Genomic DNA, 26,754 nt, shown 5'->3' with positions numbered 1-26,754 from the left:
TGTTTATTGATGCTCTAAATCTGTGTAAGCACTAAAAATCTGAATGTTCTATAAGTAATTTTGAGCTCCTTATAGCGTGTATTTATTTTCCTAAACCAGTCTGAATCTATATTGTGCAAAAAGTTTGTTTCTTTGAATTTAACAGTTAAGTACAAAGATTTAGATCATACAGACCTTAAGGTCCTTACATTGTAAACAAAACGAGACAAAGGCTCCAACACACAAACAGTCATTCATCTTCGACGCCACAAAATTGCATTCAATGGCTTTACAAATCGTTTCTTCTTTCTACAGCCCCAACCACCACATAACTAACACCAATTAATGATACCGGTTCTCCCCTTTTTTGCCTGGGTCCTGGTCCTGGTCCGTGCCCGGTCCTGGTCCTGGTCCGGTTCGCCCTGGGTCCCCCCCGGGTCCTGCCCAGGCGGCTGGGTTCATGCAGGACCCACAGGGAACCCAGCCGCCTGGGCAGGACCCGGGGGGGACCCAGGGCGAACCCAGGAGGACCCGGGTGAACCCAAGCCCGTGGGTTCCCAAAAACGGGGCCCACGGGTTAGAAAGCATTTAAAAACAATAAAAAAACAATATTTTTAATCTTCTAAATACATCTAAACCCTAATCCGCCCCTCTATAATGCATTTCATGCATCAAAACATGCATTCAACCTATTCTACTTGCATTTTTGAAGATTTTTTCTCTACAATCAGGGTTCTTAGTTTTTGTATTTTTCTTCGAAGGTGACGACTACGAAGGTGTGAGACACGCATCAAAGGCATAGGAATCACTGGAGAAGAAAGATTTAGCCATTAAAGGTAAGTGAATCTGAATTTTTTTCAAGTTTTCAAGAATTTTTCCAAGTTTTTTTCAAATTTTTAAATTTTTTTTTAAAGTTTTTTAAAGTTTTTTTAATTTTTTTTAAAGAAGTCTTGTATATTTTTTTACACTTTGTATGCATAGTATGGGGTTATAATACCAAAATTTTAATAATTTTTTTCAATAATGTTGTGCATTCTCTTTTCATTTTAGGTGCACTATTCATATAATCATACATAATGGCTGGAACTGGAAGTGCAAGTGCAAGCTCTAGTTCAGTTGCAAATGTCCGAAATGAAAATACCCCCTTTAAAATTGATCAAGATTCACCACTTTGGCATTATACAACAATGATCAAGCCAGTGTCTGGTGGTGGGGGTTTTGTTTGGCAATGCAACCATTGTGGCACTGAGTATACCAGCTCATACTATGAGTGAAAGGCCACCTTTGTTTCATCCCTGGGCGTGGAATAAAATTTTGTAAGGGATCAGATGGCAAGGGGCTGCCAAAAGCTCTAGTTTTGGGATATATTAGAGAACAAGAGGAAGCTGATAGGAGAAGTGGCAAAGCAAAGACTAATCATCCTCTTGTCCATCAAAGCTCAATGTCTAAGAGGCCTTCTAGTAGCATGGGCTCCACAAGACCAGCTGGTTCACATCCTTTCATGCAAAACCCACCAGTTGATGCAGTAGAGAATCAGAATGTTGTGGCTTCACGGAAAAGAGGCCCATTGGATTTTGCCTTCAAAAATGAACTGAGAGAGATTGCAGATTCCAAAATTGCACGTTGCCTTTATGGCAATGGGCTTCCTTTCAACCTTGTTAGATCACCTTACTTTCGGGACATGGTGCATACTCTTTGCAATACACCTTCTGATTATGTTTGTCCAGGGTATGAAAAGGTGAGAACCACCTTATTGGCAAAGGAGAAAGCATCCATAGAGTTACAGTTGAAGGTCATCAAAGATACATGGCAGGAAACAGGTGTGACCATTGTTTCTGATGGATGGAAAGATTGTAAAAATAGGCCATTGATCAATGTTATAGCAGTGTGTCCTAAAGGGGCAATGTTTTTGAAAGCAGTGGATTGTGAGGGGCAAGTGAAAGATGCAAGTTTCATTGCCAATATCTTGATAGAATGCATTGACATGGTGGGGCCTCAAAATGTTGTCCAAGTTGTAACTGACAATGCTAAAAATTGTAGGGCAGCAGGGACTATAGTGGAGGCTACATATGGTCACATCTTTTGGACACCATGCGCAGTACACTCACTCAATTTAATCATGCAAAAGCTTGGCACACAAATTGATTGGGTGAAAAAACTATATGCGGAGGGCGAGGAGATTCAAATGTTTGTGACTAATCATCATATGTCACAAGCCATTTTCAGGACCTTCTCCAAGTTGGAGTTGTTGAAGGTAATTTATAATTACTAATTTTAAATTTTATTTTTTAATTTTTTAGTTTTAAATTTGTATTTTTTATAGACTTGCATTTGATATATGTTGTGTATTTTGTTATGTCATGTTAGGTTGCTGAAACACGATTTGCATCTCACACGCTCGTCTTAAGACGACTTCTGAAGGTGCGAGACGCCTTGAGTTCTATGGTCATCAACAGCTTGTGGAGTGTATGGAAGCAGTCCCACACAGAAAGAGCTCTAAAAGTAAGAGCATTGATCCTTAGTGAGAAATGGTGGGATGATGTGGAATATGTTTTGAATTTCACTGAGCCCATCATGAGCATGATCAGGTATGCTGATACTGATCGCCCATGTTTGGGCGAGATTTATGATGGCATGGATTGCATGGTGGAAAAAATAAAAGAAGTAATAAATAGAAAAGAAAATGACCCAACGGAAACATTTTTCAAAGTTGTGCAGAAAATTGTTGTTGACCATTGGAACAAGATGACCACCCCCTTACATCTCTTAGCATTTGCTTTGACGCCAAAATTTTATAGTGCAGAGATACTTGCAACACCAAGGAGGGTGCCACCATATAGAGATGCAGAGGTTGCTTCTGGCTATAGGGCTGCCTTTAAAAAGATATATCAAGATGAGGAGACAAGAAATATTGTCATGAGGGAGTTTGGCCAATTTGTATCTGCAAAAAATCATGATGTTGTAGCTCTTAATGCTAGATATGGGATGGATGCTGATGAGTGGTGGTATGTACATGGTCAAGGCTCCATTTACTTGCAGCCTCTTGCAATTAAACTTAACTCCCAAGTATGTATCTTTTTATTTTTTATTTTTATAGTTTTCCAATTCCATTTGATGCTATCATTTTTTTATTTTATAATTTTAATTTGTAAATTTCTAATTATGTTTTAACTTTTAACAGGTTGCAAGTTCTTCTTCAGCTGAGCGGAATTGGAGTACATACTCCTTCATCCACTCAGTCAAACGTAATCGTTTGGGTGCAAAGAAAGCTGAGGATTTGGTCTACGTACACTCCAACCTTCGTTTGTTGTCACATAAGGACCCTGAATATAGTGAGGGTGTAACAAGGAATTGGGATCTAGCCCCTGAGTGTGCTGATTTAGATGCTACAGTTGCACAACTTTGCCAAGTCTCTATAGACGAGGCGGTTATGGAATTTGAGAGAGACATAGCTAGTGGGAGTGGCATTCCATTTGATATTGGTTCAATTGATGCTGAATTTGAACCACTTGATGACCGTGAGCTTGGGTTGGATGCTTCAGATGAAGATGAATATGGAATTTAAATCCCATAGATGGCTTGTAATTTGAATGTTTAACTTTATACTTTATTGTGTCATGACATTTTCACATTTTGAAACTTGAAACTTGAATATTATCTTTTTTGCAAATTATGAATATGATATTACATTTATGATTTATGATATATCAATATCAGAATATTTATTGGCATTGGCAATTATGGATTTATGATTTATTGATTTATGATTTATCTGTTATCATCTATGTATCATTGTATGGGAAAGTTACATTGTATGTTTGATGTTTCATATTTGTATGTTTGAACTGTGAACATATATAATTTTGATGTTTGAAGTTTGAACATATATATATATATATATTAAAAAAAATTAAAATATATATATATATATGTACGGACGAACCCGTACCCGTACCCAAAAAAAAAAAATTTTTGCCGAATCCGCGAACCCGTACCCGAATCCGAACCGGAACCGGTAACTTAGTTAAAAATAGCAATAGTGTGTTAACTTATTATTTATTATCTATTAATTATTAACCTATGTTATTCACTCATTCCTAACAAGCTTCTTATGAAGAATATAAGCAATAAGGTTTAGGTGATTTAAGTCAAAAGGTTCATATGAAAGCCAAGGCTTATAATTTTTGCAAATTACAGGACAAATATTGTTATATCACAACTCCAATTAAGATAAATCTAACCATGGTGATATTCCCATCATCCATTTTAATGATGCCTGTGAGATTGAGATAGTAAGTTCCAAAACAAAGAGTTCTTCACACCCTTTGGGGCAAAATTAGTAGGGCTTTGTAGCTTTTTTTGCATGGTTATTTGCAATGGCATGAGAGGTTGACCAAATTCAGCTGGTATTACCTACAAAACATATAATGGTCAAAGTGTGGTGGACTACATAACTTGCTCCTGGAGTTTTATCTCTAAATTGTTGGAGTTTGATATTGGGAATGCCTTATTGAGATGAAATCTGATCATGCAACTCTACTTGTTAAACTTGGCATCATTCCATGCAGCCAACATGGCAAACAAACCCATCATATGCAGAAGAAAACCCTTTCCAAAGAGGAAAATCCTCACGAATCAAGAACATAGAGGAATCTTTAGTGCTGCTCTTGAGCAACATTTTCATATTATAAAAAATAGCATAGGGGACAAAGAAACCAACAAGGCAAGTGATAGTGTTCGCAGCAAGATCTTGCCACAAGAAAGGGACCGTAAACATTTTTTCAGCAAATCTGTGGTATAATGAAGAGTGTGCCAATAGATAGATCATACTATCTATTAAGTGGAGTTAAAGGACTTCCTACTTCTAATTATTTGATAGATCATTGAAAGAGGGGAATGAACAAAGAAAATAAGAAGAATTATGAGAAAACGGTGCAACAAAAATTGTTAGTTTTTAGACTTTCAGATTAATACAATGTTCAGAAAATAGAAATCTATCTAAATTTCCAGATTAATGTTGAATGCTGTTAGTGTTAGGATTTTCCAGAATTAAGCATAAGTAGAGAAATGAACAAAATGAACTCACAACACACAAGTACCCTGGGAAAACCTCCTACGAGGAAAAACCCAGCCACAAAGATCCTCGGATCTGATTATGTATTAAGCATAATGTTCTGATTACAACTTATCTCTTAGGGCTTTGATGAAGGAGTTCACTTAGCAAATAGGTCAGCACACAAACTGCTTCTTAGGTTGACTCCAATAGGTCTGTAGTCTTCTGTTCAGATCTACACTTCCCCTTAGTGGGTGAATGAACAATCAGATATGTTCTTTCAACATTCACAGGTCTGCTACAGTTCTGAGATTATATGAAGGGCCAGCACCTCTACTTGAATGGAGATCGCACTTTCAACGGCAGAGATGACAATGAAGGAGGAGTTACAAAGTTCGCACTTGACTGGAGATGAATTCGCACCTTTCTGATGTATTTCGCATTAGCTGATAGCAGACTGAATTTCACAATTGATGTATATTTTGCAAGTGTATAATGTTTCACTTTGCATCTTTATTTATACCCATCTTATCCTTAATTAGGTCGGCCTTTGAATGGGGTATTTTGGCGCCAAGGATATTAGTGTAGTGTGTCCTTTTAAGAGGCTGGCCCTATTTGAGAGTGGCGTGTGAGAAGGGGCCCAGCCCTATTTGAGGATGGCGTGTGGGAAAGGGCTCAGCCCTAGAGAGTGGCGTGTGAGGAAAAGGTCCCAGCCCTAAAGGGCGGATCCCAATGTTGCCGTAGGCAATTGGAATCCGCTCTTCACCCTAATTAAAAACCAACAAAAATAAGATCCCAAAGGTTTGTGGAAGAAACTAATTTCTCTTGTAAAACAATACCCCAAAGGTTTGTGGAAGGAACTACAGCAAAAAAGAATACAGATTGAAAACAATATCACAGGTGCCCAATGGCTAGAATGTCTGAGACTACTTTATGAGTGGGTCCAAGAGAAAAACTCTCCTCCCATAGTTAACATGTCAATGGAGCTCTTCTTGGTAGAAGATATCAAATAACGAATAAAAAATTCAGCAATTGGTAAAGCACGAGACATGTATGGGCTTCAAGATAAATTGTAAAATGGGGAGTTGAAATCCTTGCCCCTTATATCAAAAGAATGTTCAATGACATCACTCAAGACAGCTTTCCAACAGAGTGGAAAACTAGTGTGGTCATCCCTCTCTATAAAAGTGGGCATATTAACAGTCCATCTAACTACAGCACTATTATGGTCAATCCTCTTCTTGGAAATTTGGGAGCATGATAGAACATAGAATCAGCAATTGGGTAGAAAATAAGGGAAAAAAACAAAAGGGCATGCATGTTTTAGACCAAGACACTCTACAATTGATCATTGCATCACCCTTAGATGCTTGATTGAAAAAATACGGAAAACTCAAAAAGAGGAAGCTTTTGCCGCTTTGTCAACTTTAAAAAAGCCTAGAGACAATGTTGACATCAATTTTGGCATTGATGTCAAAGCTAATAATAATTCAGATATTCAGTTTGTATGGACAAGATTGTCACGGTGTGGTTATTTTCTGAAGTGTGCTCGTGTTGTTAATCTGAAGTATGCTCTATTGTTGGATCTGGAAACGCAAAGTACAGATAATATTAGAAAAGAATCAGAATTAAATCTGGAATGAATTCATAAGAAATCATATCTACAATAATATCGGGAGAGCCTTGTATCCAACACTTAACTATATCAGTCTTCTCTTGTTGTGTCTATACATCTTGTTATCGGGGCTTATTATATCAATCTTCTCTTGTTATCGGGCTTGTCTCCTCCACTCATTTTTTTCTTCATTCAGCATCTAAAGATTTTATTATCAGGCTTGCAGAGCATATTTTTATTCAGGGTTTATGACTGGTAATGTTAATAAAAAATGACTCACTGTGACAGCATAGATGACATTGGAGAAACAAACAAATTACTCTCTTATGATATTCATTAATCAATGCATAGATAGTTGGTACGAAATGGAATTTGTGGTTGGCTATAACTCCTTTCGAATCTGTTGTGTTAAGAGATGCAGTTTGAAGTTGCATTTGTCAATATTATGAAGTTCGAACTAGAGAAGTTGGATTTCTCAATATTTAGTTGAACTTATTTATGTTAACAAATAACTACTCCTAACCAGTGACGACTAAACTCACTCATATTTATATTTACTTCGGTGCCTGGAGAAAGTGATGCGTGTATGCGAAATGAAATAAAGTCACATTGCTCTGTGTAAGAGGTGGAAACAATCTCTGCCAAGCTTGCTAAGAAGCATAAATGTGTTGAGGGGCTTAATTTTCGAAGGCATGTCGAAATATGATAAAGATGTGTTGAGGCTAAAAGGCAATAAGAAGAAGCGCAATTTGAAAAGACATGTTTGTGTGGTGAGTAAAGACAGAGTTCTGAATATGTATGCTATCCAGAATAGCAGGTATAGATTATACTTCTGAGATTTATATTTATATATGTGTTTTGATATTCCAGCAATAAAGAATTCACTGACATCATATCCAGTTTTGTCTTGAAGCATTTTGGTAAATACAAGGACTTTCATTTTGGATCTGTTGCATAATTTCTTCCAGACTACAGAGATATCATTTCTTCAGAAGTACAGCGATTCTATGATTGCAGATTTATACGAATCACATTATATCTAATCTACTTGTTTTGCAGATTAATCAAATCTGTATTTTGAATCATTCTCTATCTGTTCATTTTGGGTGAATTAAATTTTCAGTCTATCATGATAAAGCAGTATAATCTGCAAATTGATTTGGTGCTCTGAAAATTGATTGAGTTGATATAATCTGGAAATTGATTGTATTTAGAGTTGGTACTCTGAAAATTGGTTGAGTTGTTGCTCTGAACATTAGTTGAGTTGGTGCTCAACAAATTGTAAATTGTATTCACTATTCAGAAGTTGGTGGTACATTGGGGTTGTGTTGTGACCTTTTCGCACATCGCCCCATTGTAAACGGGGACCCCCTCTTTCGTGCTTTCCGCCTGCGTTAGTTTAAGGGTTTTGACAGTCAAGTGGTAATTTTAAGCTTTCAGTGCCCGAGTCTCATTTTTGATGTGATCATGTCCAGAGGTCTTCAATGTGCGAGCAATGTTTAAATTTTAAGTTTTGAAGTCAATAGGATCAAAGTGTTTAAAAATTGTTAAAATGTCAAAATGATCCTAAGTTTTTCTAAGCGTTTGAGGTTGCAACTTGCTTTAAAATATGAGCATAATGTGTTTTACATGTTGCAAATTGGTGTGAATTTTGTGTTCGAGCATCAAAAGTCCCTATAGTAGTCATTTTTCCACTCCTTAGAGGTAGAATAAGTCAAATGTGCACAAAGTCCCAATGGACTCCTGTTTTCCACCCCTCAAATCCAATTAAAATGTTAAAGTTCCGATGGAAATAGAATTTCCACTGCATAAAATGTCAAAATCTGATAAGTTTGGGCTTTTACAGTGTGAAAATCATCACAATCCCGATGGAAGGTGTTTCTCCCCCATCAAATTAAGGCATAAAAGTGAGTTGTCCCGATGGGAAACATTTTTCCACTGAGCAATAAAGGTGAAAATGGACTTTGTCCCAATGGAGCATGATTTTCCACTCCATTTTTTTGCAAAAAGACTTATTTTAATGATGAAAATGGTCTAAATCCCGATGAGGTGCATTTTTCCCCTCATGGACTGAATTTGCAAGTGTTTTTGGGCAAAATCCCGATGCATCTAGAATCTCCACTGAGATTATCTAGATGGAGGTCATTTTTCCACCAGGCCTATAAGAGCTATCCCGATTACCCACATTTTTTCACCAGGTGGTAAAATGACTAAGTTCTAGTACAAATTTGCATGTCCGGATGAAGTTCGAATTTCCACCAAAGGACAAATAAGTGAAACAAATAAGTGAAATGAGGACAAATCTGTGTCCCAATGGAAGTTGATTCTCCACTGGGGGTCAAAATGAAGAAAAATGACTAAGTTTACATGTCCAGATGGGGTTCGAATTTCCCTGGAGAGCATTTTGATGAATTTTGACAAGTTTTGATGGAAATTTGAGTCGCAATGAAGAGCGAATTTCCACCAAAGGGTATTTTTACATGAAAATGATCAAATTTGTTTGTCTAGATGGCCATCGATTTTCCCCTGGAGTGGATTTGTGAATGAAAATGAGTTAAGTGATGGAAATTTGTTTGTCCAAATGAGGGTTGATTTTCCCCTCAAGGTTATAATTTGCAAATTGGGGTGAGTTTAAGTGAAAATTATGTGTCCCAATGGAGTTCAAATATCCCCAAGTGGCTGGATATTAAATTCAAGTGAAATTTTGAAGGTAAATATGTCCCAATTGGCATCAATTTTCCCTTACCACATACATTTAATGATCAAACAAGGTAAAATTGTGCCAAGTGTTGAAATCCCAATGCATATCGATTTTCCATTTGGCTGGTAAGGCAAATTTTTATCCCACATTGGCTGTGTGGTGACATTTTTAGGCAAAAACATGAATAAATATACAGTCCAGCACCTTATATTATATTATATTGTGACTGATTTGACAGTTGGAGGGTTGGAAGAGGTCGATTCAAGGTTCACTACAACTGGAGGAAGGGCGACTTTGTCCAAAACCCCGGTGTGGCCCCATTGTTCAGAGATTGCAACATCATTCGTAGCACCATTGCTGGTCCAAGCTTCATTACCAAATCCAAGACATATTTTATCCAGCCAAAATGTTCTTCCCAGCCACCATTTACTTGCATTACAGACTTAAGAGATTATCCCAGCCATTGTTTATGCCCGGGCGTATTGATTTCCAGCTGATTGGGGCAAAATCACACCAAGTATATGTGTTGTGCCATGATTATGAGTGATCCTAGACATTAAAGTCGCAGTTGCAGAGGTGTTTCAGACCTCCAAACGCAGAAAAATCAGACCTGGAAATACATTTGTGACATCAAAATACTTCATTTTCTGAGTTTGCAGACATGCCTTCAGATTTATACATTGTAATCAAACTTGTTCTGAGTTTGAAATTCAGGTTCTTTAGAAGGCGAAATGCCTTATTTCCAAATTCATATTATACATTGTTTAAATTTCTGATTTTCGAGCTCATAAAGATAGAAAAAATTTCAAAATCAGAACTTAGGGTAATTCTGAAAATGAATTATTTAAGTTATTTTGTCATGATATTAACTTCCAGCTTCGTACAAGTCTCATGTCTAAAGCGAGGATATCAGCGAGGAAGGCTGTGCAAGAAGGTTGTGCAAGAAGGTAACTATCCGGAGTCACAAATAACATCCCAATGGAAGAAGATTAGAGACACCAACATGGAGTACCTAGATATGAAGAGGACGAGACGAAGAATGTTTGGAACGAGGAATCACCTCCCATCACCCTTGGCGGCTAATATCATGAAGAGTGGAATCTACACAAAGCTGGTTTTCCAACATCCATCCAGTGCAATGAACTCATAGTTGAGTGTGTGAAGCATTATGATCCACAAACTAGAATGATCAAATCTCTTAAGGGGTTGGTGTTGCATACCTAGTTTAGGAGTCTATTGGGGAGGCCTTTGGAATCCCAAGATTTTGGGACATGCATGAGAGAACTAAGGAGGAAGCCCAAGCTAAATTTGAAAGAAGATCGAAGTCGTGTTTGACAGTTATAAACAACGAGTGTGTTCTTGAGAACATGAAGCACCACTCTAGGTTACCCAAGAGACTCTTATGCTCAGACTTCAAGGAGGAGTACAGTGAATTGATATTTCTACTCAACCAAGTCATGGGAGCACCTCAAGGGGCGCTATTTGAGACATGGATGTATTAATTTATTGAAAAGATAGTGGGAGGAACAATCATGATCAATTGGGCAAAGACTATAAGTGACAACCTAGACATCCAGTTGAGAGGTTTCGAAAAACCAAAGACATTCTATATGACTTCCTACCTAGTCTACATGCTTGCAAGACATATTGCATACAAAGGATTGATATGCAAAGGCGAAGTTGGGAACAGGCTAGGACAATACAAAGTATACGAGTGCTACCCACAACTCCACCTGCGTGAGATTGAACATCATATAAGGGTGAACGATGCTTTCACCATGTACATCACAAAGTTGCTGCAAGGCGGAATACATAAACGATTGTCTAAGGAGGCAACGACGCTCATTGAGAAGTATGGATCATGGTATATCTAGTTTTCTACCTTCACATACCTAAGGATTCAAGGATTCACATCAAAACCATACAAGCTTCCTAGGTATCCGACAGATAAGATGGTGTTACTTGAGGTAGTGAGACAGCTCTTAGAATATGATTTCCTCCAAAAGGCGAAGCATAGGCAAGGGATTACTTTTCCTATCACGCTTGGGAAAATGATGGAGGTATGCCACGTTGCAGCAACAACAGAGACAGTTAATGAGGAATTGGAATTCTAGCATCTTGGAATCTATAGAGGCAAGGATCGATTCGATCCATTTCAAAGAATTGTAACAATTAAGGGAGGGAAGTTTATACACAAGATTGACATTGAGGACTATTGGGCTAATCTCATGGATGAGTTCGCGGTAAGAAGGAAAATGTGGTCACGAATGTCAATGGACTTCATGAAGAAGTGTAACTTCTTCTCTACTTTTCTACTCCAGATCAGGTGCAAGATGATGGGGATCACATCCACCCACAGTATGCAAAGGAGAAAGACAAGCCTATCACATTGCCTAGTTGGTCGCAACCTGAGTTGGTAGATTTGAATATTTTGATGAGAGATGTAAATGATTACTCCAGGGAATGAGTGGACAAGTACATTATGAGTTGAGAAAACTAAAGGTCACCCTAACCTATGATAAGATGAGAAAAGAGGAGTCCTCTCTCAATGATGATGAGAGAGCGGTAGGCAATGTTAGAACACATAATGATGAGGAAAGTTAGGCTCCCAAAAGAAGGAAAGGTATGCCTGGAGGATTACAAACAAAAGGCAAGGAGATTGTTAGCCAGAAGTCAAGGCACAAGAAGCATAAGTCTAACACTCCTCAATGTACCATGAGTTCCTCATCCGTGAAGGAGAATGATATGACAAAGAAGGACAATGAGTCCGAACGAGGTTCCAACATGGAAATCCTACCAGAGAATGATCAAAATTTACATGCTACAGCACAATCAGCACCACATGAAGATGATGAAGAACAGCCATGACCTCCCACAATTCAACTTGAGGTTGATTTGGGCAATAATGTAGTGGAATTGCCTAAGGATAAAGATGATGATGATAATGTTATTTCAGCCTTGAGAGGACTTGATCAAGATTTGAACCTCGAAGACAAGATGGAATTTTCTATAATTCACAATTGGTTGTTGAGTAGCATGGAGAAGAAAAAAGTGATAGAGGCACAGCCCATAGAAGATATGGATGACTTCCTAGCCAGGGTTGGCAAGGAAAAGGAAAAGAAGGCAGCGATGATGTTCTCTAGGATTACTAGAGATGACACAAGAGCACACATTGCACAAGTGGCTGTCCCGACAGGTGATAAGACCAGAGATGTGGTCACTCCTATGGATTATCAAGTTACCACAATTGTTCTTGGACCTACTACAAAGAAGCAACAGTTTCAAGAGCTATTGAGGCATGATTAGACAAGACTATTGAAAAGAAAGAGATGCAGACGCAAAGAATATAATGAAGGGATGAATTCCCTAAGGCATGAGGATCCTACCTTTGTCTCACCCATTGCTATTGCTCATGGATCCCCCTTTGATCATGAGGCAATGAGGAATCCATATCAAGAGGTTGGAAAATGGATAGAGGATGTTTCGAAACAAGCAAACGATTTCCTAGCTCAGCATGTCCAAGCATTTGATAAGACAACAATGCTCATATTTAAGATACAGTACTTGGAAGGAGTTTGGAAAGATTTCCAACCAATGCAGGAAAAGAATGTTTGGAAATTTAGATTAGAATTTGTTTTCAAGTATTTTAGTTGAATGAAAGATTATTGAATGCATTTGAATAAAATTCGTTTATCCATACCACTAGCTTCTTGTTGATTGTGAGTTTGCCTTGTGTGGACAATTGGAATATAAATCAAACTTAACTTCAATTTATGCTTGCCCGTTGATATGCATCCAATTGATGGTGTTGATGTTGCTTAGCATGTATTTGAACATCTGTAAATTTACCTTAGACGATTGCACTAAGCTTGTGTAGAGTTGTTCTTTGATGGTAATACTTAGCCTAGTTGAATTTCATTGAATCATTCACTATCTCTTGCATTCTAGGATTAGATTAGAGCTTCTAAACCATCATCCTTTTGCATTTTGTTTTAAAATCTTTGTTAGAATAGATTAAGAGCTCAAGTTGCAAAATCTTAAGTCGTTTGAAATCATTGGCAAGCCTACTCCATTCAAGATAAGTTTGAAATCTTTAGAACAATTGTGTAAGTCCCCAAGTAAGAACAGCAATTCACATCAAACCATTGAGTTATCCACGTGTCAAGAACTAACCGTAGAAACCTTGGAATCATCTTAGTTGATCAGATATTTAGTATCTGAGGTGATCTTGTTCAAGAGAGGGTAAAATACCTTGGTATTTTATTCTGTGTTGGAAGTGCCTAAAAAACACATCAACAAGTTGGTGCCCTAAGATATTGTAATATTTTTAACTGTGAGGCTGGATTAGGACAATAGATCCTAACAAAATTTCTCACCGTGGTTTTCCCAATTTGGGTTTCCACGTAAAAAATTTGTCCTCTTATTGTGTGGTTGCTTTCCTTGTATCTTTCATTTCATTCAGTTTTAAACTAAGCCAATCTTCAATTTGTTAAATGCAAAGAACAGGTTACTTAATTCAAATTAAGTATTTAACACTAATTCACCCCACCTCTCAATGTTAATGCGTGTTCTACAAACAAATAGTGGAACAAATTGGAAGAACTGAGTATACTAGATGTGTATAGAGCAATGGTGCATAAACTTTTTGAGCAGGGTAGAGCTAAAATCAGAACAAGTGAAGGAATGTCCAAATGTTTTGGTAGCGACATTGGTGTTAAACAAGGATGCCCTCTATCTGCCATTTTGTTTGGCCTATACATTGACAAATTAGAAGACTAGTCCAGCTAGCAATGTATGTTGTGAAGCTAGTATTATATGCTAACAATCTTATCCAAATTTGAAAAACAGCTCATGGGCTAAGATAACATTTTAAGGTCTTCGAACAATTTTGTCAACGTTGGGATGCAAATGAACACTACCAAGACCAAAGTCATGACTTTTTCATTAAATAGAAAAGACAAACAAATTAACTTTATTTTTGAATGCAGCCCATTGAAAATAGTTTAAGAATACAAGTATCTTGAGATTGATTTGCACTACAAGCTTAGTTCGGAATCTTGTAGAGAGAAGAGGATATAGGGAGGATGGAAAGCTTCTTACTCAAAAACTGAAAAGCTAATTGTGGGATTGGAAAACCAAGAAAACTCTTTTTGGTTTGCTGGTTGCAACGGTTGACCTTTATGGCTGCAAATTTTCGGGTAGTAGCATGTCAAATTGCAATTGGAAACAAAAAGAAAGAATCCAAAAGCACCTAATCACAAGCAATATCAAAGTCAAAACCATGGTTCCTTGTAAGATTCTTTCAACTGAAGCAAGAATTTTCTCATTGGAGGTATCAACAATAACCCAGTTGCTAAGTTACCTAAAGAAGGCTGAAAACATGGATAACCACCGTTGGCCCAAAATAGTTGTGGAGTCGTCAGGTTAAAGGAACAAAACATGGATGAAGTGAAACAACAAATGGTTGAGCAAATGGGGCATCAATTTGCATGAATGTCCTACCACAAATGAGGAAATAAAAAAAAATGTGACAGAAAAATTCAGGGACATCATGTGGACAAAGCAAATTGGGTGAAAAAAAGCATATAATGTCAAAGAGTTTAACCCAACCGAAGAACTCATGAAAAAACATATCAAGGGGCAGTTTCTAAAGGAAAAGCAAGGTTGCTAATTGCACAATTGAGGACTAGATCACATCATCTTAGGTGCAAGACTAGTAGATGGACTATGCCTGAGAAAACGGGAAGAGAGAACTTGCATATTCTATAGTAAGGGGGCGGTGAAGATGCAATGGCACTTTATTATTAAGTGCACAACATATGAGGATATTTGTGTTTAGTATGAAAACAGCTTGAAAGTTGGTAGCCCACACGAGTTATTTGAGGAAGCTAGGATTAGCGAAACTAGTAGCTTCCTAGTCAAGACCCATAGTAGAAGATTTGACATTGAAAGGAGTTTGAAGATAACTTAAGGCTGCAATTCTCGATCCCTTAGATTGCTTGGTCTCATGGATGTCATTAAATCATTCATTCATTCATTCACTTGAGATTCAAGAGAAACTGCATCAATGATATCCCCCAAGTATGATAAGGTAATCTCTAGTTATGTTGAGATTCCCCCATAGGATGCACCCACTCAAATCAAACTTTCAATGTTCCAATTGTTGATCCATATAAGAAGAAAAAAACATACACCCCATTTGGAGAGTCTTCTTACTGTACCAATTGAGAGTTTAAAAGCAAAAGAGGTTGTTTCTAGAGCTGCTATATTTGTTGACACTTTAGAGGAGAGATACGTGAGCATTATATTTTGTATTTTGTGAATACAACACAGGAGATTCCCTTGATCAAAAGTGATGTCGGCTCAATTCAGCCAAGCATGGCTTGTTTGGGATTAACACATGAGATTCCCTTGATCAAAAGTGGTGTCGGCTCAATTCAGCCAAGCATGGTTGTGTTTGGGATTATGAAACTAATGATAAAAATGACATTGTTATGAATTAAGGCTTCTTGCGCTCATCCATTATGGGCTTTCTATTGCATTGATGGATAGATGGCCTTAGGTATGTAAATACAACACAGGAGATTCCCTTGATCAAAAGTGATGTCGGCTCAATTCAGCCAAGCATGGCTGTGTTTGGGATTATGAAACTCATGATAAAAATGACATTGTTATGAATTAAGGCCTCTTGCACTCATGCATTATGGGCTTTCTATTGCATTTGATGGATAGATGGCCTTAGGTATGTGGAACACCACATGGAGTGAATATTAGCATGTTGATTTCAACTTTGCTTCCACGAGTTGATTAAAAAGGATGTTGGAGATCCAAGTGTCTTAGAGGAGTTGCTTCAAGTCATGTGTCCAAAGAGTACTTGCTTCATTCTTTTAGTAGAGGTCATGTATCTACAAAGGAATCACTTCTTCATTCTTTGATTTCCATTATCTCCGATTATTATCGATAATGGCTTGATAACATGGAAATAACATTCATGATTGAGAGACACGTGTGGCAATTCTTCTTGAATGGCATGGATTTCAGGTTTTGCTTCACATTTTGTTTGTTTTGAAGCAGATGCCCATTAAGCAATCTATTTGTTACTCAACTTATGGTTACATAGCATTTTGATTTCTTTAGATCCATTTTGCAATGGGACCAATTCCTTTCTTTTTGGATCTGGATATCAAGGCTAGTGTGTGAGATGTAGCAACCAAGAATTGTGATTTTTTGCTGGAGATGGAAGAGATTTTTACCTTCAAATATATGCAAACAATGAGGCAATTTTCCAGATTGCAGGAGTTTCTTGAGTAGCTAGAAGTTGTTGTCAGGGAGAACATTGGAGCCTCTCTTGTTTGGGCTTGGATGTCACCTTTCTTCCATGTCCTCAAGTTGAACTTTAGAGGGGATGTCAGACTATGTAAAACCCTTTTAGACTTTTAGTTATAGATTCTTGTGTAGCAACTTTGGGTTATGTTCATCTTATTTGGGTTGTGTGTGCCCTATTTATGGAGCCTGCATGTTTAAGTGAGCCTACTTATATTAGTAGGCCTTCATGTGTAAGTCGGCTTTTATTATTTAAATGTGATTAGCGCCTCTCACCATTTCTGCAATCCATTCACATACCCTTTTTGTCTGTTACTTGCATTCCCCATCTATATGTTTCAAAGTTGTTTCTTCTCTCTGGTGTCTTTCAGTGTCTAGACACATTTTGAGGATCATTCTTTTGCATGGGGAGTTTATATTTCTGTTGTATATTAACCTTATTGTACAATCTAACACTTCATGGGAATTATAAATTATTCATTCTTTATCCTGTAAAAACCTCAAGCTCTTCATTTATGAGTTGCCATCTAGTTTCCTGTTTTCATCAATTAGTGTTCTCCAAACTCATCTTGGCAGCTACCATTGTTCAGATCTGATAAGGTCTTCTCATGGACCTTTTAAATCCAATTAAGAGTTGGACATGGACAAGTCATTTTATGTCCTTCCACTCTTCCCTTATCTTGTTTCAACTCATATATGTGCTCTAGAGTTCAAATAGTAAAGCACTGGCATTTGAGGCATGCGGTGCATCATCTGGATTTAAACATATGGAAGTTGGAATATACTTTATTATAAATAGTAAAGAACCCACAAAGGCTACAAAAGGTTCTATAAGTTTCAGAGTCTAAACAACCTCTCACAATAAAGGCCTTTTACTATGAACTGGAGTTTTGAAGAAACAAATGCATAACATAATGCTTGATTGAATCAAGGATTTTATGAACCTAAGATACCCACAGTGGAATGTGCATATCACAAGCTCTAATGCTAATTTGAACTAAATTCAAACACAAACACAATAGTAGGGTACAACATTCCTTGAATGGGAAAAAGATAGACAGAAAAACAAATTCCCAAACATTTAATGTGGTGATCTATTGCAAACATTGGAATCTATCATGCATCTAGATATTCCAAAAACAAAATTCAATTAGAGAAAGACATATATTGTTACAAAACAACATGCCTTGATTCAATATACATCTAAAAGAAGTTCAATTGGAAACCAGTGATAGAATAGTAACTCTTAGAACATGATGACCCACATCCCTAACACAATACAATAAACTATGCCCAAAAGATGTGAAGTCTTGGTAGAAGAACTAGATGTGGAATGCTTTTCAGACACTTATGGACCTTTCATCCTTGTATACATATAGTTGGACTTGGACACACAAGGTGAAGAAGTAGAGAACATATTCAAGAAACCATGGTAAATTATATGTAACGATTCAATTTGGAATCAAAAATTACTCTAAATATGAAGGTTGTCCATAGAAACAAAAAATGAATTCTTCATTTTATCCTTTCCCCACCATGTGGCAAGTCGTGGGCCCAAATTGATCCAATTATACCCTCTGCAATTACAATCAATGTGCCTCTAGCCATGAGAAAACCATCATGGAAACCAATTGACAATGTCAAAAAGCTAAAGCACTCCATATAAGGAATTCCAAATTTGCAAATGATGCAAACCTTGTGTCACTCTATTAGATGTTTAAAACTTCTGGGAGATATTCATCATGAGGTGACACGTTCTTAAATTAAAACGTTTTCTTATATAAGGAAATAAATGATGCTATTAATATAAACACAAATAACCATGCCTTTGAAAATATATCGATCTTTGCACAAAATTTGTGAATTGTTGCTTAAAGATGACAAATTATGTTAGAATGAGCTACCGTAAAATCAACATGTATAATCAAGAGCGTCACAACCCACACAAAAAGACATTAAACATAAATATCCCTCGATCACAAAGGATAGAATGGCCTTCTTTGCAGAAACTGATGTTGAGCCCGCCCCCAAAGAGAGGCACAACTACTTTGGTATTATGGGAAAAAGTTAATCATCATAACTCTTCACTAGCAGAATATGAAACAAAAGTAGCCCACCAAAGTACTATGTATTAAACCTTCTGTTCATTCTTTGTCTTATTAGAAGCTATCCACTTTGCATTTTCTTGAATCTTAAATTTCTGTTATTTTTGTTTGAAATACTTCTTAAGTATAGTCAGGCAGGTTTGATGTGTGCCATCATGCCAACTCCTGAAAAGCATGTGCATTTTCTCTGATATAGTGAAATGATGCTCAGAAAGTTCAGAAACAGCAAATAATTAAGGAAATCAGATTCCAAGATGAAATGCATAGAGCATCTGCAATTTTTTTAATGAAGTAAAATGGATTTTAAAAACAAAAGATAATTCAAGAACCCTGAATCTAAGAAGTTAAAAATTGCAGTTACATTCAAATTGCAGAATAAGTTAACATGGTATGTAGAACAAATATACTAACCACAAGGTCTACACCATAATCCTCATAATGCCATGAGGTGTCTGCTTTAATTACAACGAAAGACATGTGCACAGTATCCCCATCATATGGAACAGTATGGGAAAAGCATTCCTCCCTGTCAATTACAAACCTGAGACCAAATGCCAACTGCAAGCTGAATAGTAAAAAGCAGAGGACAAGAAACAGCCCTGTCTTGACAAAAGCAAGCCCCATCAGTGTAATTCTTCTCTGCTATTCAAGAACATATATCCTGTTTCCAAACAGTGCCAGCAACTCTAACACTTTGTAAACCCTTCCAAAATTTTGAAATGCATTAGCTTCCTTGACAACTAACTACAAATCCCTTCTGTGCAATCTGGAATAGAATCACTGCATAAGAAGTCAAGAAAAAATTAAATTGGGAAAGGAACATGGTTTATCCTTGTATGGATCACAAAGAAAAAAAATAAAAATAAGGCCACAGTCAGCTGAGAAGCTTTCAATCATTAAGATTAATTCTGTAAAAACAGACTTTAATACACAGGGTATTTGAAAATGTGCTGATCAAAGACTGTTCAGATAGTGAAAACTTCAGTACTATGAAAAAATTCACTGAACAGTCAATATTTTAACATGCAAATATTTGGTTTGAGCAAAAATCCAGAAATGTATATTATATTGCTTAATAACTCAATGTACAGTGAGGATTCTGAAAGTTTCACATTCATGTGCCGCTAAGAAGCGTTCTTCATTAGATTCAAAACTGCTCTCAACAAAATGCTCCATACTCAATTTAATCTCTTTTTTCTTCTCACACACACGCATGTATATGTGAAGCCTCTACTACAGTATCAAGGCGTGTTACACTTAGTATGGTTTTAGATACATTTTGTAAGTATGACCTGTGTATAGTATGAGTCTTTCTGAATGAATATTGTTTGATGTGGTATAGAGCAACATTGTGAATCTGAGAAGCTACTATAATTTTCTTCTAAATCTTGGGCCTCGTTAATTACAGTGACTCATCTAGTAAAGTTACTCATTAAATGAAAAGAGACTTAAAGTGACCATTTATCACTCAGAGTTAATTTTTCTAATAAGGCTGACTTTAAGGAAAAAATGATTATACTCTATGGGTTTTGGATGCCATAGCTTTTTACAGAAATGAAATTAGACCACAGCCCAATATATATTCAGATTAGCATGCCTAAAGATAACCAGCACCAAGAGAAAATACAACAAAAAGGAAAAAAAAGAGGTCACTCAAGCTACAGTCCTCTTGACACATGAAAACCAAGAAACCTTTCAAACAATGCTCAAAAAACAGCTACATGGAAGGGGAGCCAATGGGCTAGCCAATTCAAGCAAAGAAGCAATAGGAAGCATCAAGCTGACTTCAATAATCCTCAGGGCACTCAACTCATGCAAAAGGTCTAGGCCTAAAAGATGTAGCAAGAATAGCTTTCCGTAAAATCCATGGTATGATGAAGAATCAAAGGCAGCAAAAAAATGGTCAAAGTATGGGGCAATAACAAGGAATATGTAAAGCTAGTAAAAATGAAAAAAGAGGTTTATATGCAAACAAGAAGAGAAGAGCTGATTTTTCTTGGGAGGCACAATCCAAGAGGCTTTTGAAGAGAGTTGCAGCAAAGAGACACAATGAAAACACAATCAAAGAGAATAACATCACAAATATTCAGTGGTTAGAATATGCAAAGCAACTATATGAGAGAGTGCAAGATAAAGATACCTCACCGGTAATCAAGTCAAGAACTAAACTCTTCTCCTCAGACAATATTAATTAAGTAATTAAAAAGCTTGCAGCAGGTAAAGCTCGAGACATAGATAGCTAACAAGCGGAATACTTAAGATGGGGCTTGGAAATCCTCACACCTCACATTAAATGAATATTCAATGGGGTCATTCAAAATAGATTTCCGACAAATTGAACAACTAGTGTTGTCATCCCCTTGCTTAAGAGTGGGGACATCAACAATCCTTCAAATTATCGCACTATGATGAACAATCCTCTTTTTGGTAAACTTTTTGGGAGCATGATAGAAAGACGAATCAGTATTTGGGCTGAAAAAGAGGGAAAGAGGGCAAAAGGGCAGACAGGTTTTAGGCCAAAACATTCTACCATTGACCATTGCATTACACTCAGACACTTGATTTAAAAGGTTTGGGACAAACAAGGAGGGGACGTCTTTTGCTGCTTTGTTGATTTCAAGAAAACTTTTGACACAGTACCTAGAAGTAAACTATGGAGTAGAATGGAAGAATTGGGAATTCCAAAGCATTATAGGGCTGTTGTTCATAGCTTGTATGTTCAAGTCTGGGCCAAATTCCGAACCAAATAGGGATTATCATAATGCTTTGGAAGTGACATTGGGGTCAAGCAGGGCTGCCCATTATCTCCTACTTTATTTGGGTTATACATTGACAAGTTAGAGGAATGGATTGGTGGGGGAGTTTGTTTGACCAATTATATTATAAAACTACTTCTATATGCTGATGATCTTATTTTAATGGCAAAAACAGCACTGGATTTGAAGGAACACTTGAAGGCTCTAGAACTTTTTTGTCATGAGGTTGGGATGTAGGTGAACACTATCAAAACTAAGGTTATGATCTTTACCTTGAAGAGAAAGAACGTTCATAGAGAATTTGTTTTTTAGGGCAGCCCACTACAAATAGTCAACGAATATAAATACCTTGGCCTTGACTTCCACAATAAACTCAATTGGGAAACATGTAGAGCGAAAAGGATCCAAGGAAGATGGAAAGCCTTATACTCATTGCAAAATAGATGTAGAAGAGCTGAGCTATGGGACTGGAAAACTAAGAAAACTCTTTTTGGCCTTCTTGTGGTTCTAATGGTTTTATATGGTTGTGAGGTTTAGGGCAGCAACACTTCAAAAAGTAAATGGAGGCAGATAGAGACATTACAAAAACATTTAATCACAAATAGCCTCAAAGATTAAATCATCTATTCCATATGAGATTGTTCTAGCGGAAGCAAGGGCTTTTCCTATTGAGGCATGGATTATGTTTCGGCTACTAAGTTATCTAAGAAGAGTAGAAAACATGGAGATACATTGTTCACAAAAAATAGCAGCGGAAGAGAATCTAGAGAGAAAGAAGGATACATGGATGAAGCAACACATTAAATGGATGAATAAATGGGATATTAGCACAAGGGACTGCCCAAAAAACAATAAGGAAATAAAAAAGTATGTGCAAGAAAAATTTAGAGAAAACATGTGGACAAGACAACTTGGGAGGAAAAGGGAATACTATATCAAAAATTTCAATCCCACACATGACCATACACAAAAGAATTACATAGGAATGGATATAAAATGGAAGGCAAAAATGTTAACTGCTCAGATAAGAACCAGCTCACATCAACTTAGATGTGAAACTGGAAGATGGAAGATACCTAAAGAGGAGTGGGCAGATAGAAAGTGTAGATATTGCACCCAATGAGTAGTGGAGACAGAATGGCATTACATCATGGAATGCCCAGCTTACAAGGATATCCGGATCCACTACATTGACACGCTAAATGTAAACACTTCGAGCAATTTTTTTGAAGAAGAAAAGATAACAAGAGTTGCAAATTTCTTAGTCAAGTTACACTATATGAGATCCAAGATGCAGAAGGAAAAGTAAAAGGAGGTTTAGCAAACACAGCTTTTTGATCTTTGCTGGCTACCCATGGATCCCATTGGCTGTTTGGCCTTGTGGACGTTATTAAAAGCATTCATTCAATACAACCCTTGCAATATAAAGATCCCTAATTTAACATTAGCAGGGCTTTTCAATCACTGATTATTGGAATTAAAGTATTAAACTAAATTGAACCAATATCTGTGGAAAATATTCACTCAAAGCAAGACATTTTAAGCCAATTACCAACAACTTAGGAAATGTCCAAGCCTGAAGATTTCTATTTGATGATATCTAAGTTTAACCCTACCATATATCACTAACAGAACTCGGTGGAAAACCACAATAACTCCTTCACTGGATTCTGTTTAGATTGTAGACTCTAGAGACCTGTGCTTAAATCGCTTTGATAACATTTCATTTGGGCTGATAAATTGTAGCAATAGAGTAAATCAAAAGAGGTCAAAAGGGCTATGTACTAGCACCACTGGCAGCGTTGATGACCCAGGTTCAAACCTCATGGACCTGAGTCCCCTGATGATTATGAGTTTTAGAGCTTGTTAGCAGGGATTTCCCAAGTTTAAGATTCTGTAATTATTAAAAAAGTTAAGGAAAAATGCTTTGAAGTAAATCAGAAGATGTTTCAAGAGAGAGATGGAGGCATACACTATTATTTACTCTTATTGAAAACTGGTTCAATAAACATGTGCAGCGAAAAAAAAGACCTGGCCCTTAGTAGCTAAACAGTATTGGTAATTTAAACACCATAAAAAGTCGGGACTGCCACGTCAAACACATTTGCTTTAAAGGTGTTTACAAACCCTTATCTTGACTTAGATAACAGAATGTCAAATTGCCAAACACAGAGTAAACCTTAAATAGTGAAAAAGCAAATGAAAGCTAAGCAGCGAGATCAGAAATCCAGTATAACATTTCACAAAGAAAACCTAACGACCCTATCAAAACTCAAAATCACGCTCCTAAAATGTAAAAATATGCAGAGAGGAAAGTAAATACAAAAATAATCCGAAAAGCGAAATCTAACTGACGGGATCGGCAGCTAAATGTAGCTATTTTGCTAAGAATAAACATTGACCCTCAAAAACTCAGTTTCACGCCATCCTCAATAATAACAAATTCTTTATTACGCTCTCCAATTCCAGAAAGAAAAACAACCGCCACCAATCAAGTCCCCGGCACAGACTTCAAACTTCATCAAATTCGAAAGAAAAATTCAAAGATAGAACTCAAATTAAATGATCTAGCAGAGATATCGACATACAAAAAAAATGTTACAGATATCACCAAAACAATGCACGGTTTTTGGAGGGATGTAGATATTTTTAAGCAAATTTATCAAAATATCTAAAAAATACTTACCTTCTCTGAACGTTGGTTCAATCCGTCCCAGTGACACCGAAATCAAGCATATAAACTTCAAAAAACTTCTGTCTCATTAACCTCTCTCGCGCCTGTAATGCGCTTATTAGTATCCTACAAGCGGATCATATTTTTCTGCAAATAAAATAAATTTCGAGTGCTTTCGTGTGAAGCCAATCGTGGCATGCCATTATTGGTTACAGATCGTGATGGTTTGGTCAATGGACCAATTAGAGCTCTCTTGTATGACAAATCATTAATAATTCCATTAGAGAAAATTACAATTATATAACAAAATTGTCAACGGAAATTAGTATTTCTTAATTATAAATATTAATATTAAGTATGTTCAACGGAAACTAGTGTGTTCTTAATTAATATTAAAAATAAATATCATGAACATTATAATTTCTAAATAGATGGATAAATACAATTTATTATTTGATTAAAAATTAAAAATCACATTTTTTAAATTAATCTATCATTTTATAATTAAAAAGCTTCATTTTAGGGATGACCTCATAGTGCAATGGCGTTGCAACTTCATCTTAATACGGAGGTCTTGAGTTTGATTCTTCGGACTCGCTTGATGTTGTGTGGTTGTTTTCATTGCTACGCCGATGTTTCTCTCACCTCACGGTCAATTAAAAAGGTAGTTTGTTACCTTTTTAAAATTTGGTTAATTGTTCAATTCTTATTATTATTTATTATTTATATGTGTTTCACTTCTATTTATATTATTTTTTATTTGTTATTTTGAAAGAAAATTTATATCTCCAATGTATTTACTATACTAGTGCATTAGTTCATTTTTATAATTTGATTTATTATCCAATTTTTATTGATCAAGGAGTATGTTTCCTATTTAAAATTTGGTTAATTGTTCAATCCTTATTTATATGTGTTTCACTTCTATTTATATTAATTTTTATTTTCTATTATGAAAGAAGATACCTCTAACCATTTCTTTAAATAGATGTATTTACTATACTAGTGCATTAGTTCTTTTTTAAATTTTGGTTTATTGTCCAATTTTTTATTTTATTTATTTCACTTCTATTTACATTATTTTTAATCTATTTATTATTTTTCATTTTTTTATTCTAATTTGTATTTAACTTTATATATTTGTTTTCTACCTCAAAATTATTATTTTACTTTAAAATCAATGTTTACATGTCTCGATATGCAATAATTGTATTATTCACAATGTTGAAAGCAAATGAACCTGAAGATCTTTCAAACCTTGTCTGATTTTTCCCTAAGATTTAATACATATGTGATTTTTTAGTGGCTCAAAATTGAAGCGGTACAATTTTGAGAAATGCATAAATGAACCATAAAGTAAAACTAGATTTGTTAAAGGCATAACCCAATATTTTGAAAGCCACAATTAGCTTATACAACCTAGAAATTTGGGTCTCAACTCAAAGAAGTACAAATGGTGAGTAACTTCAAGGTGCAATGCACATCCCTTGCATTGAAATCACCACAACACCTGATCAAAAGGGATAGCTACTAAAAAAAGGTTTCTAGTAGCAATTTGGGGAAACCTGCATATGTACATTCGGGATGAGACACTTTTCTCTATTCAACCACCTTAGGGCCCATATTTCCCCTGCACCATTGACATGCTTGATACATAGTCGTAGGTTTCAGTTATAGCTTTCGCTTTTGCTCTTTTTATATAGTGGCCAGAAGGAAATATTGCTTTAGGTTGTTCCCCTTGGAGTGATCACTTCTCCAAAGGCAGGACCTCTAAAAAGAAAAAGAAGATATTGTGATTTCTCTTACACCCAAGATCCATGAAGGTGAGGGAAGAAGATACTTTCACAACACCTTGGGTTCTAATCTAAACATAAAGCATGCAAGTGCACAAGACATGACAAACAAATGATTCATTTTAAGAACCAATTCCAAATGTGAGCTATCTAAGAAAAGCAAAAGCACAACTAGCTACCCCTCCAAAACCACAAGTTAGTAGTGGAAAAAAAAACCCTTTTCCATTGCTAGGCCCTGCAAAAAAGATGTTAGTAGTCTAGGGGGGCTTCTACAACTGAAAGCAAGTTCCACCACTTTGTTAGTACCAAGGGTTAGTCGAAAAACTAGAAATGCAAAAACAAGACATAAAATCATCACAAAATTACAATTTTATTTATAGTCAATAAGATTCATTTTTTTGCGCTACTTTTATCCCAAAAATAAAAATACAAAGAAGATATCCATGCTAAAATTTTGAGAGTTTTCTGAAAACATAAAAAAAAATTACAAAAAATCTTTGATTTGAGCCCTAGAGAGCAAATTTAAGGAAAACCCCTAATTTTTAAAGATCTAATTTTTCACTAATTATTATTCATCAAAATTATTATTATTCATCAAAATTAGAAATACAAAGAACAAACCCCCTTGGAATCTTGAAATCTTTCCAAAAAATGTAAGAAGTTCCAAAAAATTTGTTGATTTGCTCATAGAAATTGTTTTTTATGAAAAAACATTAAAAAAAATATGAATTCCTCAAAACTAATCCAAAAATCTT

General features: G+C 36.2%; 2 protein-coding genes across 2 annotated transcripts in view; one reads left to right on the top strand and one right to left on the bottom strand.

Annotated features, from left to right (window-relative positions):
• The window catches only part of LOC131035276 (transmembrane emp24 domain-containing protein p24beta2), a 28,960-nt gene extending 4,537 nt beyond the window's left edge, over window positions 1-24,423 (bottom strand). Inside the window, exons 1-2 of the mRNA XM_057966949.2 lie at window positions 24,219-24,423; window positions 19,188-19,556 (exon numbers count right to left, since the gene is read on the bottom strand). Coding sequence (XP_057822932.2) covers window positions 19,188-19,400 — 213 coding nt within the window. The 5' untranslated portion in view covers window positions 19,401-19,556; window positions 24,219-24,423. The remainder of the gene's footprint in view (window positions 1-19,187; window positions 19,557-24,218) is intronic.
• LOC131035275 (uncharacterized) lies at window positions 2,249-3,643 on the top strand. Its single transcript, XM_059210869.1, has 2 exons — window positions 2,249-3,045; window positions 3,161-3,643. Exons 1-2 carry the CDS (start codon window positions 2,422-2,424, stop codon window positions 3,542-3,544), a joined length of 1,008 nt encoding a protein of 335 aa, XP_059066852.1. The 5' UTR covers window positions 2,249-2,421; the 3' UTR covers window positions 3,545-3,643.
• Window positions 24,424-26,754: the final 2,331 nt, after the last annotated feature.

This window comes from Cryptomeria japonica, chromosome 9 (genome assembly GCF_030272615.1).
Source record: "Cryptomeria japonica chromosome 9, Sugi_1.0, whole genome shotgun sequence".
NCBI classification, from domain to species: Eukaryota; Viridiplantae; Streptophyta; class Pinopsida; order Cupressales; family Cupressaceae; genus Cryptomeria; species Cryptomeria japonica.
Note: the sequence above shows the minus strand (reverse complement) of the source record. Positions and strands in the feature narration are given on the sequence as shown.